At 48.2% G+C, this 21,277-nt stretch overlaps 1 protein-coding gene across 2 annotated transcripts in view; it reads left to right on the forward strand.

The window, feature by feature from the left end:
- The window catches only part of TBC1D31 (TBC1 domain family member 31), a 696,792-nt gene that overhangs the window by 586,578 nt on the left and 88,937 nt on the right, over positions 1-21,277 (forward strand). For both annotated transcript variants that reach the window (XM_086966171.1, XM_086966170.1), the window contains exons 19-20: positions 12,778-12,972; positions 16,611-16,764. In XM_086966171.1, the coding sequence (XP_086822297.1) occupies positions 12,778-12,972; positions 16,611-16,764 (349 nt within the window). The remainder of the gene's footprint in view (positions 1-12,777; positions 12,973-16,610; positions 16,765-21,277) is intronic.

Raw genomic sequence — 21,277 nt, forward strand, 5'->3', positions numbered from 1 at the left:
CGGGTCCTCCACGCTAACAGACTAAAGCCCCACTTTGTGCGTACAGAACTCAGCCTCCTGATGGCCACAGACACTGGGGCTGAAGAAGACTCCGAGCCCCTCCCTGACCTCCTACGGACTCGGGAGCAAGACGGCTCCGTGGATGGGGTCCGACTCTCGGAGACCCTCACCGGAGAGCAACGTCAGGAATGTCAAGCTCTCCTATCACAGTTCGCCAGCCTGTTCTCCCTCACCCCAGGTGTCACTTCCTGGTGTGTGCACGATGTAGACACGGGGGACAGCCCCCCTATCCGCCACCGGGCCTACCGCGTGCCAGATCGGGTACGGGCCTGCATCCAGGAAGAAGTAGCCAAGATGCTCACACTCGGGGTCATCGAGGCTTCAGACAGCCCCTGGGCCAGCCCTGTAGTACTGGTCCCCAAAGCAGCTGCCCCCGGCACCACCCCAGAACTTCGGTTCTGCGTCGACTACCGGGGCTTGAACGCGGTCACCCGAACAGACGCACATCCCATCCCCCGGGCAGATGAACTGATCGACCGCATGGGAGCTGCCCGCTACCTCAGTATCTTCGACCTGACGGCGGGCTACTGGCAGATCGGCCTCACACCCCGGGCGCAAGAACGTTCGGCCTTTTCCACACCCGATGGCCATTACCATTTCACAGTCATGCCCTTCGGCATGAAGAACGCCCCAGCGACATTCCAACGGCTCGTCAATCAGGTCCTGGCGGGGCTCGAAGGATTCAGCGCCGCCTACCTAGACGACATCGCTGTGTACAGCCACCACTGGTCCGAGCACCTCCACCACCTCCGAGCCGTGCTACAAGCCCTACAGCGGGCTGGCCTCACGATCAAGGCCAGCAAATGTCAAATTGGACAAGGGTCTGTAACCTACCTCGGACACCAGGTGGGAAGCGGCCTGGTGGCCCCTCTGCAGCTAAAAATTGCCGCCATCCAGTCCTGGCAGTCCCCCATCACACAGACCGAGGTACGAGCCTTCCTGGGCCTCACAGGCTACTACCGAAGGTTCGTGAAAGACTATGGTACTATAGTGGGACCCCTCACAGAACTCACGTCGAAAAACCAGCCCAAGAAAGTCAACTGGACCCCAGAGTGTCAAGCTGCCTTTGAACAATTGAAAGCCGCCATGTGTTCCGCCCCTGTGCTCCAGGCCCCCGACTACAGCCGGGAGTTCGTCGTACAGACGGATGCCTCCGACCATGGCATTGGGGCAGTCCTGTCTCAAGTGAACACCGAAGGCCTTGATCAACCGGTGGCCTTCATTAGCAGACGACTCCTACCACGAGAACAGCGCTGGAGCACCATAGAGCGGGAGGCCTTCGCTGTGGTATGGGCCCTCAAGAAGCTCCGGCCCTACCTTTTTGGCACACACTTTCGGGTACAGACCGACCACCGACCCCTGCAGTGGCTGATGCAGATGCGGGGGGAAAACCCGAAGTTACTACGCTGGTCCATCTCCCTACAAGGTATGGACTTCACAGTCGAACACCGGCCTGGGCCAGATCACGCCAACGCAGATGGCCTGTCCCGGTTCTTCCGCCTCGACGAGGAGAGTCCCCAAGAGGATGGGTAACTCTCCCCGCCTTCAGCTGGGGGGGACGCATGTTGGACAGGCCACATGAAAGGCCACTCTCCCCCGGCCCGACCCGGCCTGCACCCGGTCACACAGGTACCACGCACCACCCTTGCACGTCCTCCGTCCCCTCAGGAACCCCTGCCCTCGAGCATGTCAACCTCGTGGGTCCGATCCACTGCCAGCCTACGCGCCCATCCTGGGGCGCCATCTTGGACACTCCACCACGTGGCCGCCTGGCCCCCGGCCGACCTCAACCCTGGGCCTGGCCAGGCCTCAGACATCCCGGCACCACCATCCACCCAGGAGGTGAGCGGGCTACTTGGCAAGTCAATGGGAGAAAGAGGTGTCGATGGCTCTCCCCCGCCAAGTGCAGCTCGCCCATCGCCTCCCCGGGCACTGGCTCCACCCCCCTGCTGGGTGTCTGGACTCCCTCATCCCGGACCTCCCGACCTCCAAGTGCGAGGGTCCGGACATCAAAGCACACCAGTCCTATAACTGGGGCAGCTCCAGAGCAGGAAGGAGTTGTATCTTGGAGTCGAGAGACGTAAAGAGGAACTCATCCTAGACGGACTACTGGCGCTGCCGTAGCTCTGTCTTGTGCACCATCGTCCTGCCTGTTGGCGCTGCCACAGCCTTCGCAACCTTCATCACCTTCATCGTCGTCGGGACCTGCTGGCGTGGCCGCGGACCGTTGTAACCGCCATCTTCACCGGGACCTGCAGGCTCCGCCGCGGACCGTCGTTTTCCTTCGTCCATCTCGGGACCTGCCTGGCTCCGCCGCGGCCCGATCATCTAGAACGCCGAGCTCGAGGATTGAGAGCTATTTTCCACTCATTGGTAACAAGACTGTCCCGCTACCCTTTCCCCAAACCAGAGACTAGAATCGAGGGGACCCCTGAGTCCAGACCTCCTTGTATCATATCATCGTAACCTAAGAATTGCATATAAAGTCTCGTTAACCTTCAACCTTGTGTGGTGTCCGTCTGTGGGGGGGAAGTTACTTGTCTGTACAGTCGTTGGAGACGGCTCTTCCCGGAGACCTCTCCCCGTAGTCTCGGCCGACCCTCCCGGTCCGTCTAACATTGCCCCTGTGGATTATAATACCAACTGGCCAGAGGTTGGAATGGTAGGTAGTGTAAATCCTGAAATAGTGATACATTTCCTACAAGATCTATTCATTCGATCGCATTCCGTAAATCAGATTTCCCATCATGGAGTGCAATTTATTTAGTGTAAAATGCAGGATTGCTTAGTAAAAAGTTGTGCGAAACATTCTAGGGTGGTATTGAACAAACCGGAGGACAATGTGGTGTCAAGCTATTTAGTAGAGTAACTAAGGAGTCTATGCAGTTTGCATTAAATGTTGTGTTGGGCTGCAGGAAGCAACCTTGTCAAATAAGATTACGCCTAACATATTTACTAGGAAATACCCCTTTGAATTGTTGGGAGACTTAAACCTACTACTAAGTTGCTACCTTGCTGGTTGATTCGAAGACAGGAGGTTGAGTGGAATTTGGGGAAAGATGATGAAGTTAGAGAAAAAGTCAAGAAGTACCAGAAGTACCCGTTAGCAGAGGAGTTCCACAAGGGTCAGTTCTCTCCCCACAACTTTTCAACATCTATATGGAACTCCTCACATCACTCCTAAGGAACTCAAACTCCCCTTCCACCTCTATGCGGACGACACACAACTTTATCTGGAAACCACCTCGATCGCAGACATTCACAGACTTAATGTCACGCTCATTGAAGTCCAACATTGGCTCTCAACCAACCACCTCAAACTCAACCAAGAGAAAACAGAAGTGCTCCTCATCTCTAAAAGAGATGAAAACCCCCAAATCGTAGAATGGCTCAAAGCCATAGACGCCCTCAATGGTGCCCTTGCGCCAACGGACTCAGTGAAATCCCTAGGGATTACCCTCGACCCCAAACTGCACATGAAAAAACACATCTCAAAAAGTGAGTTCCTTAATCTGAAACTGCTCTACAAAATAAAACCCTTCCTCCCCCAGAAAGATCCTAAACGGCCACTCAGGCATTGGTGCTCTCCAGAATTGACTACGGTATCGCAGCACTGACCGGGACAGCAAAATCTCACCTAGGGCCTCCTACCACTACCCTCAACGCCGCGGCAATAATGTTCACAGGAACGAAGAAATACGAGCACATCTCACCGGCACTCAAGGAACGAGCCAGCGTCCGTACAGCTTGCTTTACGCACAAAGCCCTGCACACAGGCACACCAGAATATCTGGCCGCCAAACTCAAAAGGGACGGTCAGTCCAGGAACCTCAGAAGTTCCAACATGCTTCTACTCCTCCCACTGAAATCACCGAAACACAAAACCTCAAATAAATCCTTTGCGGGAAATGCTCCCAAGATCTGGAACTCCATCCCCCCCTCATATCAGAATGACCACCTCCTTCCCAAAATTCAAGATACTACTTAAAGACCTCTTCCTAGAGCGCTCTCGACCGTAACGACAAATCCACTATTGACTGGGGAAAGGACTTCTATTTCCCCATCTCGAAATCCCACAGGCTTAAGACTCGCTCTCGAAATCTGTTCCATATTGCTCTTACGTTGGTGATCTGCAGACTATTATTTCTCTTTTTGCTCTTTGTTCTTGTTTTCCACCCAAAATTTCTTGTTCATAACTGTACATGCTGTGAAGCGCTCTGATACCCTCGGGTCCAGCTAGCGCAATACAAAACTTCAATAAATAAAAAAATGAAAAATAAATAAACAGTTGTGGGTTGCATGTGATAAATGGCCAAACATTTGGGTGGGTCAAATGGTCAGGGTTAAAATACCTGAGTTGGTAAGGAAATGTTTGACATGTTGGTCGAATCCACAGAAAGTGATTAGAGTTTTGAAATAGGCTACAAAAATGGAGGTGGGAAGATTTGAAGCAAAAAGAGTTTCAGTACGAAGTTGGAAGTAAGGCAGCAGAAAGAGTACTGGTAGAAGAAGAGACCAATATATTTCTGGATATGGGGGTGAGTCAGGTTGTAGTTGTGACGTAATCAGTATACCCTGTCTAATGTGTAATCTCGAGGTCTGTGAGGGGCTGAACAAGCGAACGTCACGTTGAATAAGAAATTTGAGGATTATTTTATGGGTTAATCTGGAGTTGAGTTTTGGAGTATTTGTCATTAGAAATACAAATATATTAATTTTGTTATGTTTTTTTTTTTTTTTTTTAAACCTTTATTGTACCTTCACATAGTTACACAGCAGTTCGCCTACAACCCCGAGGGGCCAGCCGCTAATAAAGAGCAGTGATAGCCATGCATAAAAGGAGTCCGCACTGTATTCACATTGCTACTGTAAAAGGGCATTTCAAAAAATCGAGTGAAAGGTAGTTAGCCAATATCACCTTGCAAATTAAGTAAGGTTTTGTTTTTTGATTTTTATGAAAATAACAAAAAGAACAATCAGGAAATCACAATGCGGTCAAAGAAAAGTAATAGTGCAGTTTAGGTGTACGAAAGATTCATATGGCAGTATATGTTGCTATTTATTGTCTGGAGACCTTACCCGAAGTGAGGGAGGACAGCACCCCCACCCCTATGTTCATCCTTGTGGTATTTCCTATCCCTCCCCTCTCCCCTCAATCTACCCCCCCCTCCCTCATCATCCGATTCTAACTGGTCATCTTCCGGCAGAGGGTCACATATGTCACCTCGGTACACATTCCATGGGGACCATACCTTATTCCATTTGCCTGGGCACGCACGGCTTAAATATACCGCCCTCTCAGTTATCATTATCTTGTCCATATTCATACACCACTGCGACTTCGTTGGTAGTTCTGCCGCCCCCCAACGCTGAGCAATATCTCTCTTCGCCACAATCATGCCTAGTGTCACCCAGAGTTGGCTATGTCTGGATAAGTCTGTTGGTTCCCACACGTTTAAGAGACATCGCCTTGGTTCTGGGAGGAGCGAGGTCTCTAAGGTCTGTGATACAGTGCGCAAGATTTGCCGCCAGTAGTTTTGTATTCGTGGGCAGTCCCAAAGCGTGTGAAAAAAGGAACCCTCCTCCCCACAGCCACGTAGACAGAAGGGGTGCTGTATTCTGTGGATGCGATGTAGGAGTGTTCTTGTATAGTATACTCTGTGTAGGACCTTGAGTTAGACGAGTCTCAGCCTAGCTGAGATGCCTACCTCTTTTGGTGACGCCAATGCCTCGTTCCATTCGTGTTCATCTAGGGCGTCTACTTCCCTTTCCCATCTCTCCTTCAGGGGAACCAGTGGGTCAGGCAAGTTGTTCAGGAGTTTGCGAAACATCAGTGATGTCGCTCTTTCTATCATAAAGTCAGTTAGGAGGCGATCTTCCAACGGGGGTGACTCTGGTAGAGTCGACCCGGAGAGGATGGCTGCAAGCAAAGCATGGCGTATTTGTACGTAACGATATGACTCGTGTGGCCCCAGGTCATACAATTCCCTCAGGCGGGTGAATGAGATGACTTCGCCCCGCTCCCACATGACGCCCGTGGATATTCCAATGGAATCCCAGTGAGAGAAGCCTTTGCTGTATCTCAGGTTTCCCAAGGCACGTGTGTCCCAGAGCGGGGCGAGTTTGGTAATTTTCCCCTTCCAGCCCAACGCGGCCGTCGCCACATGCCATAGTTCCACAGTGAGTTTGGTAGGTCCTGTTAAGTGTCTTATTTTACGTCGGTCATAGAGTGGGGCGAGCATGTTGTTGGTGCCTAGCTGCGCCCTGTCTGTTTGAAAAGCTGGATCAGATTGTGAGGCATGTATCCATTGATTAATGGGCTTGAGCTGCGCCGCCCAGTAATATAGGTGCAGGTTCGGCAACGCAATGCCTCCATCGTACCAGCCTTTGTGTAGTTTGGCGTGTGCTATGCGTGCCGGACGAATGCCCCAAAGCAGCCTAGAAACAACTGCGGCTACCTTTTTAAAGTATCCCGGCGCCACCGAAAAGGGCGTGTTATCTAGGATATACAGAAAGCGGGGCAACGACATCATTTTATACAATGCTGCTTTTCCCAGCATGGTCAATGGTAACCCCGCCCAGAATTTGATGTCTTGCTTAAGACGTTCCAATGGTGGTGCCAGATTTAATTTCATGTATTCCGGTGGATCCCGCGTGACATGCATCCCTAAATACTTAGAGGAACCAGCTGATCTCAGGGGACAGTCCGACCCGAGCGTCGGGATCTGGCCTCTCAGTACATATAACTCCGATTTGTTCCAATTAATTGTGTATCCCGAAATTCTGCCATGCTCGTTACACAGGTTCAAAAGAACCGGCACGCCTTGTTCGGGATCTGTTAAGTACACCAACATGTCATCTGCATAGAGGGATAGCCGGTCTTCCCACCCCTCCTTCCATTGTATCCCTTTAAGCAAAGGTGTTTGTCTTATTAGGTTAGCCAGTGGTTCTAGGGCTAGCGCGAAAAGCAAAGGAGATAGGGGGCAGCCTTGTCGGGTGCCTCTTCCCAGCGAAAATGTACGTGAAATGTGGCCATTCGCCACCACGTGTGCCATCGGTTCCGCATATAACAGCCTAATCCACGATATAAAGTTCGGGCCGAAGCCCATACAGGACAACACCTCAAAAAGGTAGTTCCATTCCACCAGGTCGAAAGCCATTTTCGCATCCAGGGCCAGTATAACTGCGCTGTCACGAATCTGGTCCGCCCTCGCCAGCACCCCATGAACCCTGCGAAGATTTAGTGCCTGGTTTCTATGAGGCATAAATCCTGACTGATCTGGATGGATAAGATCAGGCAGATGAGCCATCAACCGGTTAGCCAGGAGTTTAGCCAGGATTTTGCTTTCTGCGTTTAATAAGGAGATGGGGCGATATGAGGAACACTCTTCCTGTGGCTTACTGGGCTTGGTTATTGCTACTATAGTGGCCGTCCTCTGGTCCAGTGGAAGCGCACCTTTCTCTCGGCATTCCTCATACATATCGAGCAAGTACGGACTTAGGTCTTCGGACTGGGACTGGTACCATTCCACTGGAATGCCGTTTGGACCGAGAGCCTTTCCAGGTTTGAGCGCTCGTATGGCCAGCTGTAGTTCATCACTGGTTATGGCCGCATCCAGGTCGGCTACTGCCTCCGGTTGTAATACTGGGATGTCCATACTACTCAATGCATCCTGGGCCATGACCGCGCTCACCTCCCTCTCTGGAGTATACACCTGTTCGAAATGTGCCGCCAGTGCTTCTACTATCTGCTCAGGGTTGGTGTGCGTCACGCCATTTCTATCTTTCACCTGTTGAATCCCTCTGGAGCTACCCCCCCTTTTATCGAGCCAGGCCAACATCTTTCCCGCCTTATCGCCTACGTCATATATCCGATTCTGTGTATCAGTAATGTGCCCCTGCACTGTGAGACGAGCATGTTCTGTGTATAATCGCTGATGGAGTGCAAGGGTATGCACCGTGTCATCTGTAGGGGTAGCCTCGTGTAAAGTTGTTACTTCACGTAGTTTTAGCTCAAGTGTAGACTGTTCAGCCGCCTGTTCCTTTTTGTGGGCCGCGATAGAGCTTATAGCCTGCCCCCTTAGTACTGTCTTTTAGGCCTCCCATAGCACCTCGGAGGAGGTCACCGTCGCCACATTTTCATCAAAATAGTGCGTTGTAGCCTTTTGGAGGGCTTTCCTGATTTTCGGGACTTTGAGATATGGTGCTTGAATGGGGTAAATGCGGATACGCGACTTTGTCTGAGAGGAAATGGTTAGAGTTATCGGGGAGTGGTCTGAAATGCCTCGAGGGTGTATGTCTGCAGTATCTACGCGCTGTATTCCTTCTCCTAAAGCCAGAAAGTAATCTATCCGGGAAAGACTGTTATGGACTGTGGAATGGAACGTGTACTGTTTGTCCTGAGGATGGACGTGACGCCAAATATCTACTAACCCCATTGCTGCTAGGAATCGCTGAAACCGAGAGGGTCCCCCAGATGAAGCTGTCGCTGGAAACCTATCAAGCTGTAAATCTACCGCTGCATTAAAATATCCACCCAAAATAACATCACTCTCGGGGAGAGATAACAAGAAATCACCAAGGGCTGGAAGCATTATCGAGTGAAGGGATGGCGGAATATATACTGAAACCACTGTAAGAGGGCGACCATCCCATTGCCCCTGCAATGCTGCGAAGCATCCCTGACTATCAGTTTTTGTGCTTATTGGAATGAAGTGTGAGGATTTTTTAATCAAAATACCCGTTTCCCAGGAGCCTGATGAGAACTCCGTATGCACCATCATCTTGTACCCTTTCCTATCCAAGGCCTTAGTGGCCCCTCCTGTCAAGTGTGTCTCTTGTAAGAGCGCCAATTGGGGTTTGTGCCTTCTCAGCTCGTTTAGTACCAGGCCGCGTTTCACCTTATCCCCTAGTCCCCTCACATTCCATGAAAGTATTCTAAGGGAGGAGCCATTCGATCGTGACTCAGCGTTCCCCGTGTCAACTAGTTGTTCATCCGCCATTTTCAATCACCCAGCCACATACAAACCATCCAAGAAGGATCAATCGTACCTGTAGATTTACCTTTCTAGTTACACCACACCCAATGTAAGCACCAGTTTCTGACCGACTTAGTGGATTTCCAACGAAAAAATAACAACCCACCCCTTCCCTCCCTGCCTCCCTGCTTAACGGACCTTCAACTGCCCGCCACCCCATCTGAGCAGAGCGCTTGACCCATCCCACAAACAGAGTACTTGCACGTTGGGGGAGAGTGTCTCTCTAAGCAGGCAGCTCCCTTGCTGCCCTCGGAGTACCCAGGCCGGCGTCCAATAACGACCTGCATGAGCAAATAGTGTGTCAGGGAGTCCTGGGGCAGTTTCAAAATAATTCACGGTCTGATGACATTATTTGCCCCCGGCAGCCCCAGACAGTTCCAGCGTCGGTGATGCACTCGCGCTTCTTCCAACTGAAGTCTGTGAGCCAGGCCAGCTATCGTTCCGGTGTCTATTGCGCAGTCTATCAGATTTGCGTTCCACTGTGCGCCATCCTTCAAGCCAGTCTCTCGCTGCCTCAGGGGAGTCAAAAAACCAAACTTTCTTATCGGCGACCACCCGTAGCCTGGCTGGGAACAACATAGAGTATGGCAGTTCCTGTTCGCGCAGTGTCTTTTTCACTTCCAAAAAGGTCTTCCTCCGTCTTGTTACCTCCGCTGTATAGTCCGGGAAAAAGGATATTCGCGAGTTTTGAATTTGAATGGCTGGTGCCACTCTGGCCGCCTGGAGGATGGGGTCACGATCTCTGAAGTTAAAAAGTCTCGCTAGGATCGGATGCGGTGAGGCCCCTGGCTTAGGCGTTCCCCCAGGTACCCTATGGGCCCGTTCCACGGTGAAGAAGTTTGAAAGGCCCTTGGGGCTAGTTGGTTCTTTATCAAGTCTTCCACATATAAGTCCATGGCTCCTGTGGTTTCAGATTCCGGGACCCCCAAAATGCGGACGTTGTTCTGCCGGGAACGACCTTCACGATCGTCCAACTTTTCTTTGAGCAGCTTATTGTCGGCCTGCAATTTCTCCATTGTGACCTCTAGATCCGAGACATCCTCCACCAATGATTTAGCTACTACCTCCACCTGCTTCACTCTTTCGCTCATCTTCTGGAGGTCCGCCCGTATCAGGGTCACTTCTGTTGCGGTCGCTCCCACCGTTGCCTGTACCTGGGCCAAGGCGTGTAAGGCGTCCTCCAGGGTAGCTTTCCTCGCACCGTCTCCTTCCGTGCCTTTGCCCATAGATTTGCGCTGCTCCGGCTGGGAGAGTGATTGTCTATCATAAGCGAATTTATCAAGCTTAGCTTGGGTGGTGGTATTTCGGAGTCCTTTCCCCGCCATAGTGACACGCTGGTGCGTTCAGCCAGCCGCGGCGTGCTGTCGGTGGATTGTTTCCCGCGGATGGTCTTTTAGGCCGCCCGAGCTTCAGCGGTGCCCAGTCTTCTTAGTTTTTGAACTTCCCACCGTCAGGCCCACACTCTGTACAACAGACGCACTAGTTATTCAGAATTTGGCTCCAAAGAGGGCGTCCGGTCCCTTCGGCGAGAAAGTTCGTGCGTACAATGGGGGACGGGATGTAAAATGGCAGTGACTACGCACTTACTTTCCCGACTTCAGTTGCACATAGTGTCGCCGTCGTCCACTGTAGTGTCTTGCCGTTGGAGCGATAATGCAAATCCTTATTCGATGTGGAAGGATCTGTAGGCTTCCAACGCCGTTGTCGTGGGTCTGCGCTCGCTGCGGGCACTTCCGGTTTACAGCGCCGACAAGGCTGCACTTCCGCCCGGGCAGGTCCCAACCCAGCCACCGCGGCTGCACTCACGCCACCAGGCCGCACACTGAGGTCGTCGTTTCTTCTCGTTCCCGGGGCGTCGATGCTCCCAAACTTTTCCACCGAATGTCGTTCGGTCACCGGACACGGGGCACCCCTTCTGGGTTCGTTTTTGAACGGATAGGCATGCAGATTGATGCGGGAAGCCGCCTTGCTACGGGAGCCTCTCTAGTTTGCTGCTGCCATCGTCGGCTGCTAGCCACGCCCCCTATTTTGTTATGTTTGAAGGGAAATGTGTGGTATCAATTGCTTGAGAGATGTGAGGAATGGAACTGTACAATCTTGTTAGGTGTTGAAGAATGAGTTTGGGTTGAGTAAAGATGAGCAATCCTTGGTATGCAGCGTCTTCTTTAGTGATCCTGACTTAATGGGTTCATAAATCAGCTGCTTTAATCTATCCAAACACTGCATTGAAAAACAATGATCCCTCCATATATTGATCTTCTCACTGGAGCAAAGTGCTTATTAAGGATTCAAATACATTTGCTAAAAACTGCATACGTGATTTAATTTGCATAACTCTCATGGCCATGGCACAGTGGGATTCAACATGTTAGGATTTCGCTTTGCTTTTTCATGTTTGAAAAATTATTTTCATGTCCGCAGCAGTTTCTATTGACATGCTGAGCAGGTTAGGCCAGTGCGCACAGCTACTGGAAGGGTGCGGAAAATTCTGATGCTGCTGAGTGACCGCATTAAAGAGGACTCTTTGCCTACTTAGGTCTTATGCTGCAACTTGTGAATAGGCACTTTATTACGTACTATCTGAATCCCTCTGCCGATAAAGGCACTGTACAAGGGTACAGTTAGGAGGGATTCTATGTGCCTGGGCCACTTTCACACTCCGAAGGTAACTGCACCAGTTAGGTACTCTTGTGAAACCTATGTACCAGAGCATTGAAGATCTATTCTGTGCCGCAGTGGAGTCCTATATTGCCCTGCTTGCAGGTTCACCCAGTAAGCCATGCTATAGCTCGTCATAGGTGTTGTCCAGAAAAGACTTCCTACGGCTCGGAACAAAGCAGCCGCCTGCAGACAACCAGCATGATGAAGAAGACCTGGGGAGGAAGGATAGATGATGGGGAAACAAGAGTGGGTTACTGATATATGCTTTAGTCCAGGTTAGTGGGCATAAGGCATACTCACTGGGATTAGACTTGAAGGAGAGATATGGAGGGAAAAGCATCAGGAGGAGGGAGGTGAATAGTTGTAGTCTGATTGTGGCCAGAAGGTAGAGCTTAGGGTAGGTAAATGGTGGATAGAGATGAGGTGGCAAAATGTGATGGCTCAAGTGGTGGGTTTGGGAGGGTGAAGAGGCAGAGCTGAGAGGGACCAGTGGTTGTGCAAAGATTGGTGGCAGATAGTGGAGTAGAGCTGCTGCCAGGAGCAGGTGGGAGTGAGGGGTTTGAGGAAGACTGATGGAGACTAGATGGAAAGTTGGAACCGGGATGTGGATTCTTGCATGGATGAGCATAAAGATGGTTGATTGGGGTAGACCCGAGGGTGGTGAGGGAGTGATGAGAAGTCAAGGTGCATGAGGAAAGTATCAGGCAAAATATAACTGTTAACTGTGGGTATTGCACATGTTCACAGCTTCAAGCAATGGTTTGGACTTTTTTGGGTTAGGAAATGCTTGCAATCTATTCTAATCAGGGTGACTCGAGTAAAGGAACTCTGGTAGCTGGTAAAAGATTGTTGGAACTTACTCTATGATGAGAGTGGCACCACTGTGAACTGGGAAATTCTTGTTCTAATGAGGTAAAGCATAGTATTTAGTTTCTCCCTACAAGTCAAAAAGTCTGCACTCTTTAGGAGAATTGAAATTTGACAGTGTGTGGTAATAAAAAATGTTTTTCTGTTCTAGGCGCTTGAGGAAAGTTTAGTGCAAGCTGATCAAATGCGTGCTGAAGCTGAATGGAAAATCAAGGCTTTGCACAAACAACAGTGCGATGACTTGGACCGAGGGGATCATTATGAAGAATTGATGAACCTCACCGATACCAACAGAGCCAAAGAGAAAGAGCTGCTAAATGTCATGAAAGAAGTGGAACTAAAAAAAGTGAGTGCTAAACGCAGTTAAATAATTCATACTATTGTATATACTTAATCCAATCCCACCACTGTTCATCTTTTGGGTAAACATTCACTGGACAGGTCGGTTTAGACGGGTCCCTTTAACTTCTTTCACAACGTCCAACCTAAGAATTGCTACCACTAAGGTGGTATTTAAGGAGCCACATCATAGACATCTTTCCCTTGTTTCAGGTTTCAGGGCATTGGTTTTAATAAATGCCCTGAAGCCCAAAAAGAAGTATTTAATTATAATGTTGTGGTATAATGTTGGTTAGAATGTTGTGGTATTTAATATCTCAAATGAGCCATGGTGTGAGAAGTTCATAGTTAGTTTTTAGATTGGTTTATGTTGCCAGCCGTATTCTTCAGGAATTGGGTAGTTTAATTCGTAAATACTTCTTCACAGAAGCCATCCAGTTAGTCCATTATCTTACACACGTAGGCCTCAGGCAATGCCTATATGTCCAAATTCGCAGCCGCAGACTTCTATTTATATGTATGTCTGTTTTCTCTGTTTCTTCTGATAAAACGACGCTGTCTACTTTGACTTTGTTTCAATTTCTGTGGGCAGCATTTTTCTCTTGTAGAGCATCTCTGTTCTAAATACTTTATCTGCCAAATAGATAGATAAATAAGTAAATTCAGTTTTGGGTGTCAAATGGTTTAAATATTATTCAGATTTGCTAGAGGATTTTAATTTCAAGGATGCCCACGTCATCTTTCATTTAAGTGGGTTCTGGTGAGCAACCTTTCTATGCCTGTTTTAAATTAAAGTAATGCTAAATTTAGACATGAACCCTGGGTTATTTAAAAAAAAAAAAAATGGCGGTAAAGCTAAGAAGAGCAGGACACTACAGACCCGCACCAGCAGAGACCAACTGACTTGGTCCCAGCCCTACTGGCCTGTCGCCAGCCCCAGAAAACGACTCATACTGCAGCCCAGCAGCCTCCAGAACCCTGGGAGGACTGAACTGCCTTTAATAAAGATCAAGATTCCTGAAAATGTGGAACTGCTCACCAAGCAACCATCTTTAAAGGAAGAACTGTGCAACCTAAATAACTGCTGATGCCTGCCCCTGTTCCACCTCTGCTCCTCACGTCTCCCACTGGTATCCAGAGCCAGAGTCTACCGTAAGATGACCTCTCCTAACCTTCTCAATGTTGCATGCAGCCTCTGCACGGAACTCCTTCTCCCCCACGGCGACCTGCTTCAGTTAGCCGTTTCCTACACCAAAAGGCCCCCTTGCACCCGCCCGTCTGTCCTAGGACTTGGTGAAGAGGCCAAAAGGTGTCCCTATGTCCCCAAGCATCACAACTTACCTCTGCAGCTGTAAGTTTTCTACGACTGGCCTCACTGGCCTCAACCTACAGCCTTGTTCCAATTTTGATTTTCTCCATTGCTTTACTTTGGACCCTCAACGCTGTGTTGGCACCCTGCACCCGCCCCCGTGCCCCTGGTGGTGTAGTGTTGGTGCTGCTTTGTGCCCCGTCCAGTGCTTGCTTCAACACCCAGAGACTGCCCCCCCCCCCAGACACCGCTGTTATTCACTTGTAAGCAGCCTCTGACCATTTGCCCCCAATCCTCATTGATTTGTGTTGGGCACCTGACCTAGAACTTGTACTTTGCCGCCCCTGTGCCACTGGTGGTGCGCTGTTGATGCTAAACTGAACCTTACACAATACATACCATACCTTCTGAAGACCGGTCTTGTAAGTCAATGTTATCCCTATGTATGCTGAATGAAATTCCAAGCCCATTTTTCTGACATTTTGTGCTTTGCACTGGCCTTAGCATAGCAAGTTTGCAACTGTTAAGGTATACTTGTCTGCCCTTTCGGCATTCCTCTGTTTAACAGACCAACCTTCCCTTTTTAATTCCACTATTGTGTTAAGGTTTATTAAGGTACTTAGTAACAAGTACCTTCCCAGTCCGTTTATTATGCCTCAGTGGGATCTTAATTAGGTGCTAACCTTCCTTATGGCTGCTCTGTTTGAGCACTTACATAGTTGTCCTTTGAGGTTGCTTACTTTCAAAACAATTTTTCTGGTTGACCGTTAAGTCATGCAGGCATGTTAGTGAATTGCAGGCATTAAGTGTAAAACCTCCTTTCATTACTTTCTATGCAGATCAGTTGGCACTGAGAACCAGGGATGCATTCCTGCCAAAGCAGGTCACTCCACTCCACTGGGCTCAGTTCCAACATTCTATCCTCCTCGCATCCATCTAAAGAGGAGGAGAGGCTTTATCTTTTGGATCCTAAAAGGGCTGTGAGCTTTAATGTGGACAGAACTCGTGATCTCCATCTGGATGATCCGCTGTTTGTTGGCTATGTGGGCAGGATGAAAGGAAAAGCAGTGCATAAGAGCACATTGTCCAGATGGATTGTCCTGTGCATCGAGATCTGCTATGTCATTGCTAACAAGGAACCGACTGAAGGCTCATTCTCATTCTACTAGTGCTAAGCCTTCTACTTCCCCTTGGACTTGAGGTGTCTCTGTAATTGACATTCGCAAACGGCAACTTGGGCCTCACTCCACACTTTTGCGAAGCACTACTGGTTAGACTCTGAAATGACGAGGGATGATCACTTTGCCCGCTCAGTGTTGCAGGATTTTTTAGTATAGGGAGACAGGCACCCACCTCTAAGTGCGTGACTGCTTGGAGATTCTATTCAAAAGGTGAGGAATCCACAGGAATGTGCATCCATCAGAAGAACAAGTTACTTACCTTCGGTAACGTTTTTTCTGGTGTATACGGTATCTAGCTGTGGCTTCCTCAATGACCCACCCGCCTCCCCGTTGCAATTCTGCGCCTGCCAAAAATGAAAGGTATTGTGTATTGTTTATTTAGTACTTGGTTTATTTTTCGTAATGTATATAAATAGATATTTGTATGTCTGCATATATGGTATGAATATATTTAAGTCTTTCATTTGAGACCTACCATGTGCTTCCACTTGGGTACTGTTGGTTTCACCTGTTCTCCTCAATACGCGAGAATTATGGGTGGAAACTGACATCAGCATGCCTACGAGGGATTCTCATGGCTCCGATGTCATCACGCAGAGTGACATGCAGAGCCCTGGCATTATGAGGTCCTTGTCGAAGTGGGTGAGCTGTAAAGAAAAGTTTCAGTGGAATGCTGTTTTCCATGGAATGCTGGTGCACTAGGATATTTAAAAGGTGAGAAATAGATACCGTATCCACTAGAAAAAGCATTACCGAAAGTAAGTAATGTGTTCTTTGAAATGATATGGGATGTCACCAATGATCTGTGATGTGATCTTTGACATCATGTGTGAGGGGATGGTCATTGAACTGGGGTGAAATAAGTGGTGTAGATCACCATAACTGGCGTGTTCCAATGTGTTTTTTCATCTTCAAAATCATGATCTTAATATCACTTTGTAAGAAATAGATAAGCAAGCGCCTTAAGGAACACTATATGAGAACATGGACACATATATAATATTCTTATTTCTTAAATGCTCTTTTGATATACTTTATAGTGCTTTTATTAGGGTGGCAGTTCATGTTTTTTCCTTTAAACAGTGCTTCAAGTGGTATATGTCATGTATCTGAGAAGTTATTAGTGATCATTTAAATGAATATATTCTTCTTTAGTGGGCAGAGGTTGCAGAGACAAGAGCTCAGCTTGAGGCTGAAGAATTTCAAACTGTTGTCTTGGAAGCTCGAAGAAAGGGTCTATTAGATGATGAAAACAATCCTGTGGTCGAATTTGCTGGAAATGACGGTCGTACTGAAATGGAGTGTTTTGGTTCGTAAAAGATTCTTATTTCCACCATTTATTAAATTTGTTTCCGGTTAGACAATTTTATTTGCATGAAAAGTTTTGTAAAAGTTGTGCTCCATCAGCAGGATATGAAGTTTTGATATTTCCTCTTTTCTAGATTTGACATTACTCTCAGTACAGTTACAACTTCCATTTATTGAAGTGAAATGCAAGCATTGGTTTGCTGAAACATCTAACTGTATTTAATGTCCTTTGAATCATCTCTTTGAAAGGTCACTTTCACACGTGTGTGTTTTTTTACTAAGGTATGTTGGGAAAAGACCATACATGCTTCCTGAGCTGTATATAAAATAAAAAGCAACACTCTATCACAGTAATAGACACTTGATGTAGACTCACAGCTGCAGAAACATCCTTCCATGCCAGGCTGGATCTGTAGAGTTTTTTCTGCTCTGCTGTTCAGGCTCTAGACAATGTCAGAGGTAATAGAGGAGCTGAAACACACAGACATCATCGCAAGTGAAGTATATGGCCGATAGAGGTGCAGGCTTCGGGTGTCCATGGCTAGCCACATTTTTAGGTGGGTTTTAAAAAACATTTTGATGTTTTAATTGCTTATTACCACCAGGGTACCAAATTCCTCACTGCTTAAAGTCTGTAGAGTTTTAAACACAAGACAACACCAGTTAACGGTGTCCGAACTTAATCAAAACTAAATTTTTTCACTGAAGGTCTTTTGAGTCCTGTCTTGTGAGTCCTGCCTCGATCTGAGTGCCGCGTTTGACACAGTACACCACAAAATCCTGCTGAACCGCCTTGCCGACTTAGGAGTGACCGGAGATGCCCTGACATGGTTCAAATCTTTTCTATCAGATAGAACCTTCCAGGTCTTCGACGGCACATCCCGCTCATCCAGTACACCTCTGGGATGCGGAGTTCCGCAGGGCTCTTCCTTAAGCCCTACGCTCTTTAATGCATACATGAAGCCACTGGCTGGAATTGTTCGTCCGCATGGTGTCAATATCATCTCCTATGCGGACGACACCCAGCTGGTGGTTTTCCTTGCACAGAAGAGCGGCCTCCAGTCTCCACCAGAACTAGCGGCCTGCCTGGAGGACGTAAAGAGCTGGATGATGAGCTCATGCCTGAAGCTCAATGATGACAAAACTGAGCTCATGCTCCTGGGCCCGGCCTCCCCCGCCACCATAGAGCTGATCTGGCCATCAAGCATGGGTATGGCCCCACCCCCCAGAGATAACATCAAAAGCCTAGGAGTCTGGCTCGACAAATCTCTGAGCCTTAATACACAGGCTACTAAGGTATCAGCCACCTGTTTTTGCCTCCTTAGGGTGATTAAAAAAGTCCTTCCTCTCCTCCGATTCGAGGCCAAACAAATAATTATACAGGGCCTCATCCAATCTCGTCTGGATTTTAACAACGCCCTCTACCTTGGAGCACCAGACTACACCCTACAAAAGCTTCAACGCACCCAGAACTGCGCTGCCCGGGCGCTGCTGGGAATCCCTCGGAGGTCCTCAATAAAAACTGGCCTAAAAACCTTACATTGGCTGCCTGTCAGGGACAGAGTAAAATTTAAAGCGCTCTGCATTGCCCACCAGACATTCTGGAAAATGGGTCCAGATATCAACCGCTCCCCGATTTCTCCTTACAGACCCAACAAGACTCTTCGTTCCTCAGCGGCATTCCTAGCCAAAATTCCCAGAATCTGTAGAGCCAGAGCAGGAGGACGCTCATTTTCGTACAATGTCTCCAAACTCTGGAACACCCACCCTCTGCAGTTGAGAAACAATTCCAACCTAGCCAGCTTCCGCAAACAGCTAAAAACTCTCCTGTTTAATGTTTAATGAATAGTAACCTTATGAGGGCTTTTTCTGTTTTCCAGCGCCAGGACGCCTCAGGGCAGCTGCAGCGCTCTACAAATCTCATTTTCATTTGATTTCATTTCTTGTGATGCATTGTAGATGCTTTTGGGAGATATTTGAAAATCTTTCCAGCCTTCAATGACTCTGACCAAAGTCAACTAGTTTTGGTGAAGTGATGGGGATGGAACTCCCCCTCCCATCCAATCCCTCTCCCCATCCAAATAGGATATGGGCTTTCTATTTGGACCTAAAAGAGGCCAGTGAATTAGACACTTTCCCTTGGGCCTTCAACAGTGCAGACAGCCTAATTTACTGTAGTTGTAGGATTAGCACCTGAAGGCCCGGACTTACAGTTGCTATCTGTTTGGGTGAAAACCAGTGTGCTCACTGACGTTTTGCTTCCTGGGCAGACCTTGTCAAAGCCCTTGCTTCTGTCTAGGGAATCCATGACTGACACTGTTAGGTTAACTGGGCTAAACCTTGGCCCTGCCCAAATGTAAATGGACAGAAGGCATGATGCCACAGACCTACTCCTGGTGACCTGGATTTATTGAAGCAGCACCCTACTGCTGAGAGCCTGGTAGTTCAGGCTTCTACAAGCAGTATTAATCCCAACTCATTCCCTGCAACCCACGCTAGACAGAGTTGGGGAGGACCAAGGCATTTGGGAAATGGATGTTGTCCTCCGGTAGCTTCACCCTTCTTTCAGTCAACCCTAGCTTCCTTGTAGAGAGGCATTCTCATGTGTTAAGTCTTTCTTGCGGCCTTGAAAGTGGTTCTAGTTCATTAGATTGATTCTGGGCATAATTTGGGAGAGTTTGTCCCCAGTGGGAGGGTTCAGCAAGTCTACAGTCCGGTCCATCTTTTCAGGCAGGGCTGGTTCTGATTTTTCCTTGCCTTTAAGGTACACTAGAAAATAAGGTCTGCTCTAGAAACTGGGCAATCAGTCGCCACTGTAGGAAGCATGAGGCGAGTAGTATGTAGTAATCCTGATCTCCCAGAAACTGTGTGGATTTCTGGTGTTCATGTCTGGGGAAATAAATACTACTCGCAGTCAGCCCTATTGCCAGCTGTGGTAAAAGGTGAAAGTGGTTAGACGCCTCTCTTCTAGGCTGGGGAGCCAACATCTGCAGCCCTGGAAGCTTGTTCTGCCCTGCAAAATCAGTGCGAACGGCACCAAGTAGCGTGCCAGAGGGCACTGCTTTTTTCTGCCACACGAGTAGATTTTCTACTTGAGAGGAAGCTTTCTCTCGAACGGTAGGGGCCTGTTGTGACCGTCCGCATTGAGAAATCATGCCAGGACTTGTCCTAGCACTTAACGTTGGCAAGCCATGCATGAGAAAAGCTCTGCCACATGCCCTTTGGCAGAGTGGGCAAAACTCTGCAAACTTTGCCGGGGTGAGCGGAGTTTCCCGCCCACTCCTATACAAAACCTGACTTTCATCTAAATAAAAATTGGATAACTGCGGTTCAATCTACAGGTTTTCAGCCTTGAATTGCTGAATCTGCCAAATTCTTAGATGTCACATTAAGACAGAAGCAATCCTGAAGCTCACATTAAGAATCCAGCCAAGGGGTAGTTCATCCGACTGAAACTCCTCAAAGCGGCAATCATGTCCTACCAATAAATGATCTAAAAACTGCAGTGGATTTCTCTGTTGCCGAATTATGAAAAAGCTCTTCTCACTGAACTCACAATTTCAAGCCTTGCACCTTTAAAGGCTATTGTTCTGCATGCTGCCCTCAGGCTTTTTTCAATGGTCGAGCAGATATGAACATAGCTCTCCGCTACTCTCCTTAAAATGGCTCCTATTTGAAGCAAGGCACATTTATTAAATTGGCAGTTTAATTTGCAAGGCGTGACAACTAAATACGCCTAAATATCTCTCATAGAAATAAACCATCCTCAGGACCTCACACAGGGTGAGATGCAAAGCAAACTATTGCGTGCAGAGCAAACATTTGTATGAAAGCACCCTCCCCTGCCAGTTTCTACTCGGGGTACACCTAAGATATGAGGCGCCTTAGACTGCTTAACCCACTCAAGTAGTTTAATCTCACCTGCTATAAAAATACATTGATACTCAAACTCTTTCTCAAAGCACATTTTCCAAACAAGTATCTTTAAAACCAAGGAAATATTTTAGAAGGGTGCAGACTCCCTGAATGTATCTTTTGAGCTTTGTTATTCATGTTGAAATATTTCTGGAATTTGTGATGCAGTAACGATGCAAGCTGACTCAGTACCCTCGCATTGCTTCTGTAACAGCATGAGGTCCTGTATTTCATATGTATTGTTTGTATATGCTATATTATAAACTGTATAACAGTGAGTCACTGTTTTTTGGGGGGGTGAGGTGGGGGTATCTGAGGGCCATGGGGAGACCCAGGGATAAGTGGAATTAATGGTAAAAGACATGGTTAATGTTATTCTTTGATGAGGAGAAATTTGACACAGTCCTCAGTAGACATACAGGGAAAAAACAAACCTGTAGCCCCAGAGTTATGGCAAATGTCCACTATATTGGGCAGAAACACATAATCCTGCCCAACGTAATGTCCCTGAAAGGACTGAATATAAGGGATCCTGGGTCATGGTTCTGTCTGGGTATACGCTTTCTAAACACCAGAGATGCAAGCCCCAGACTTAGTGG

This window comes from Lissotriton vulgaris, chromosome 4_1 (genome assembly GCF_964263255.1).
Source record: "Lissotriton vulgaris chromosome 4_1, aLisVul1.2, whole genome shotgun sequence".
In the NCBI taxonomy this organism is placed as follows: domain Eukaryota; kingdom Metazoa; phylum Chordata; class Amphibia; order Caudata; family Salamandridae; genus Lissotriton; species Lissotriton vulgaris.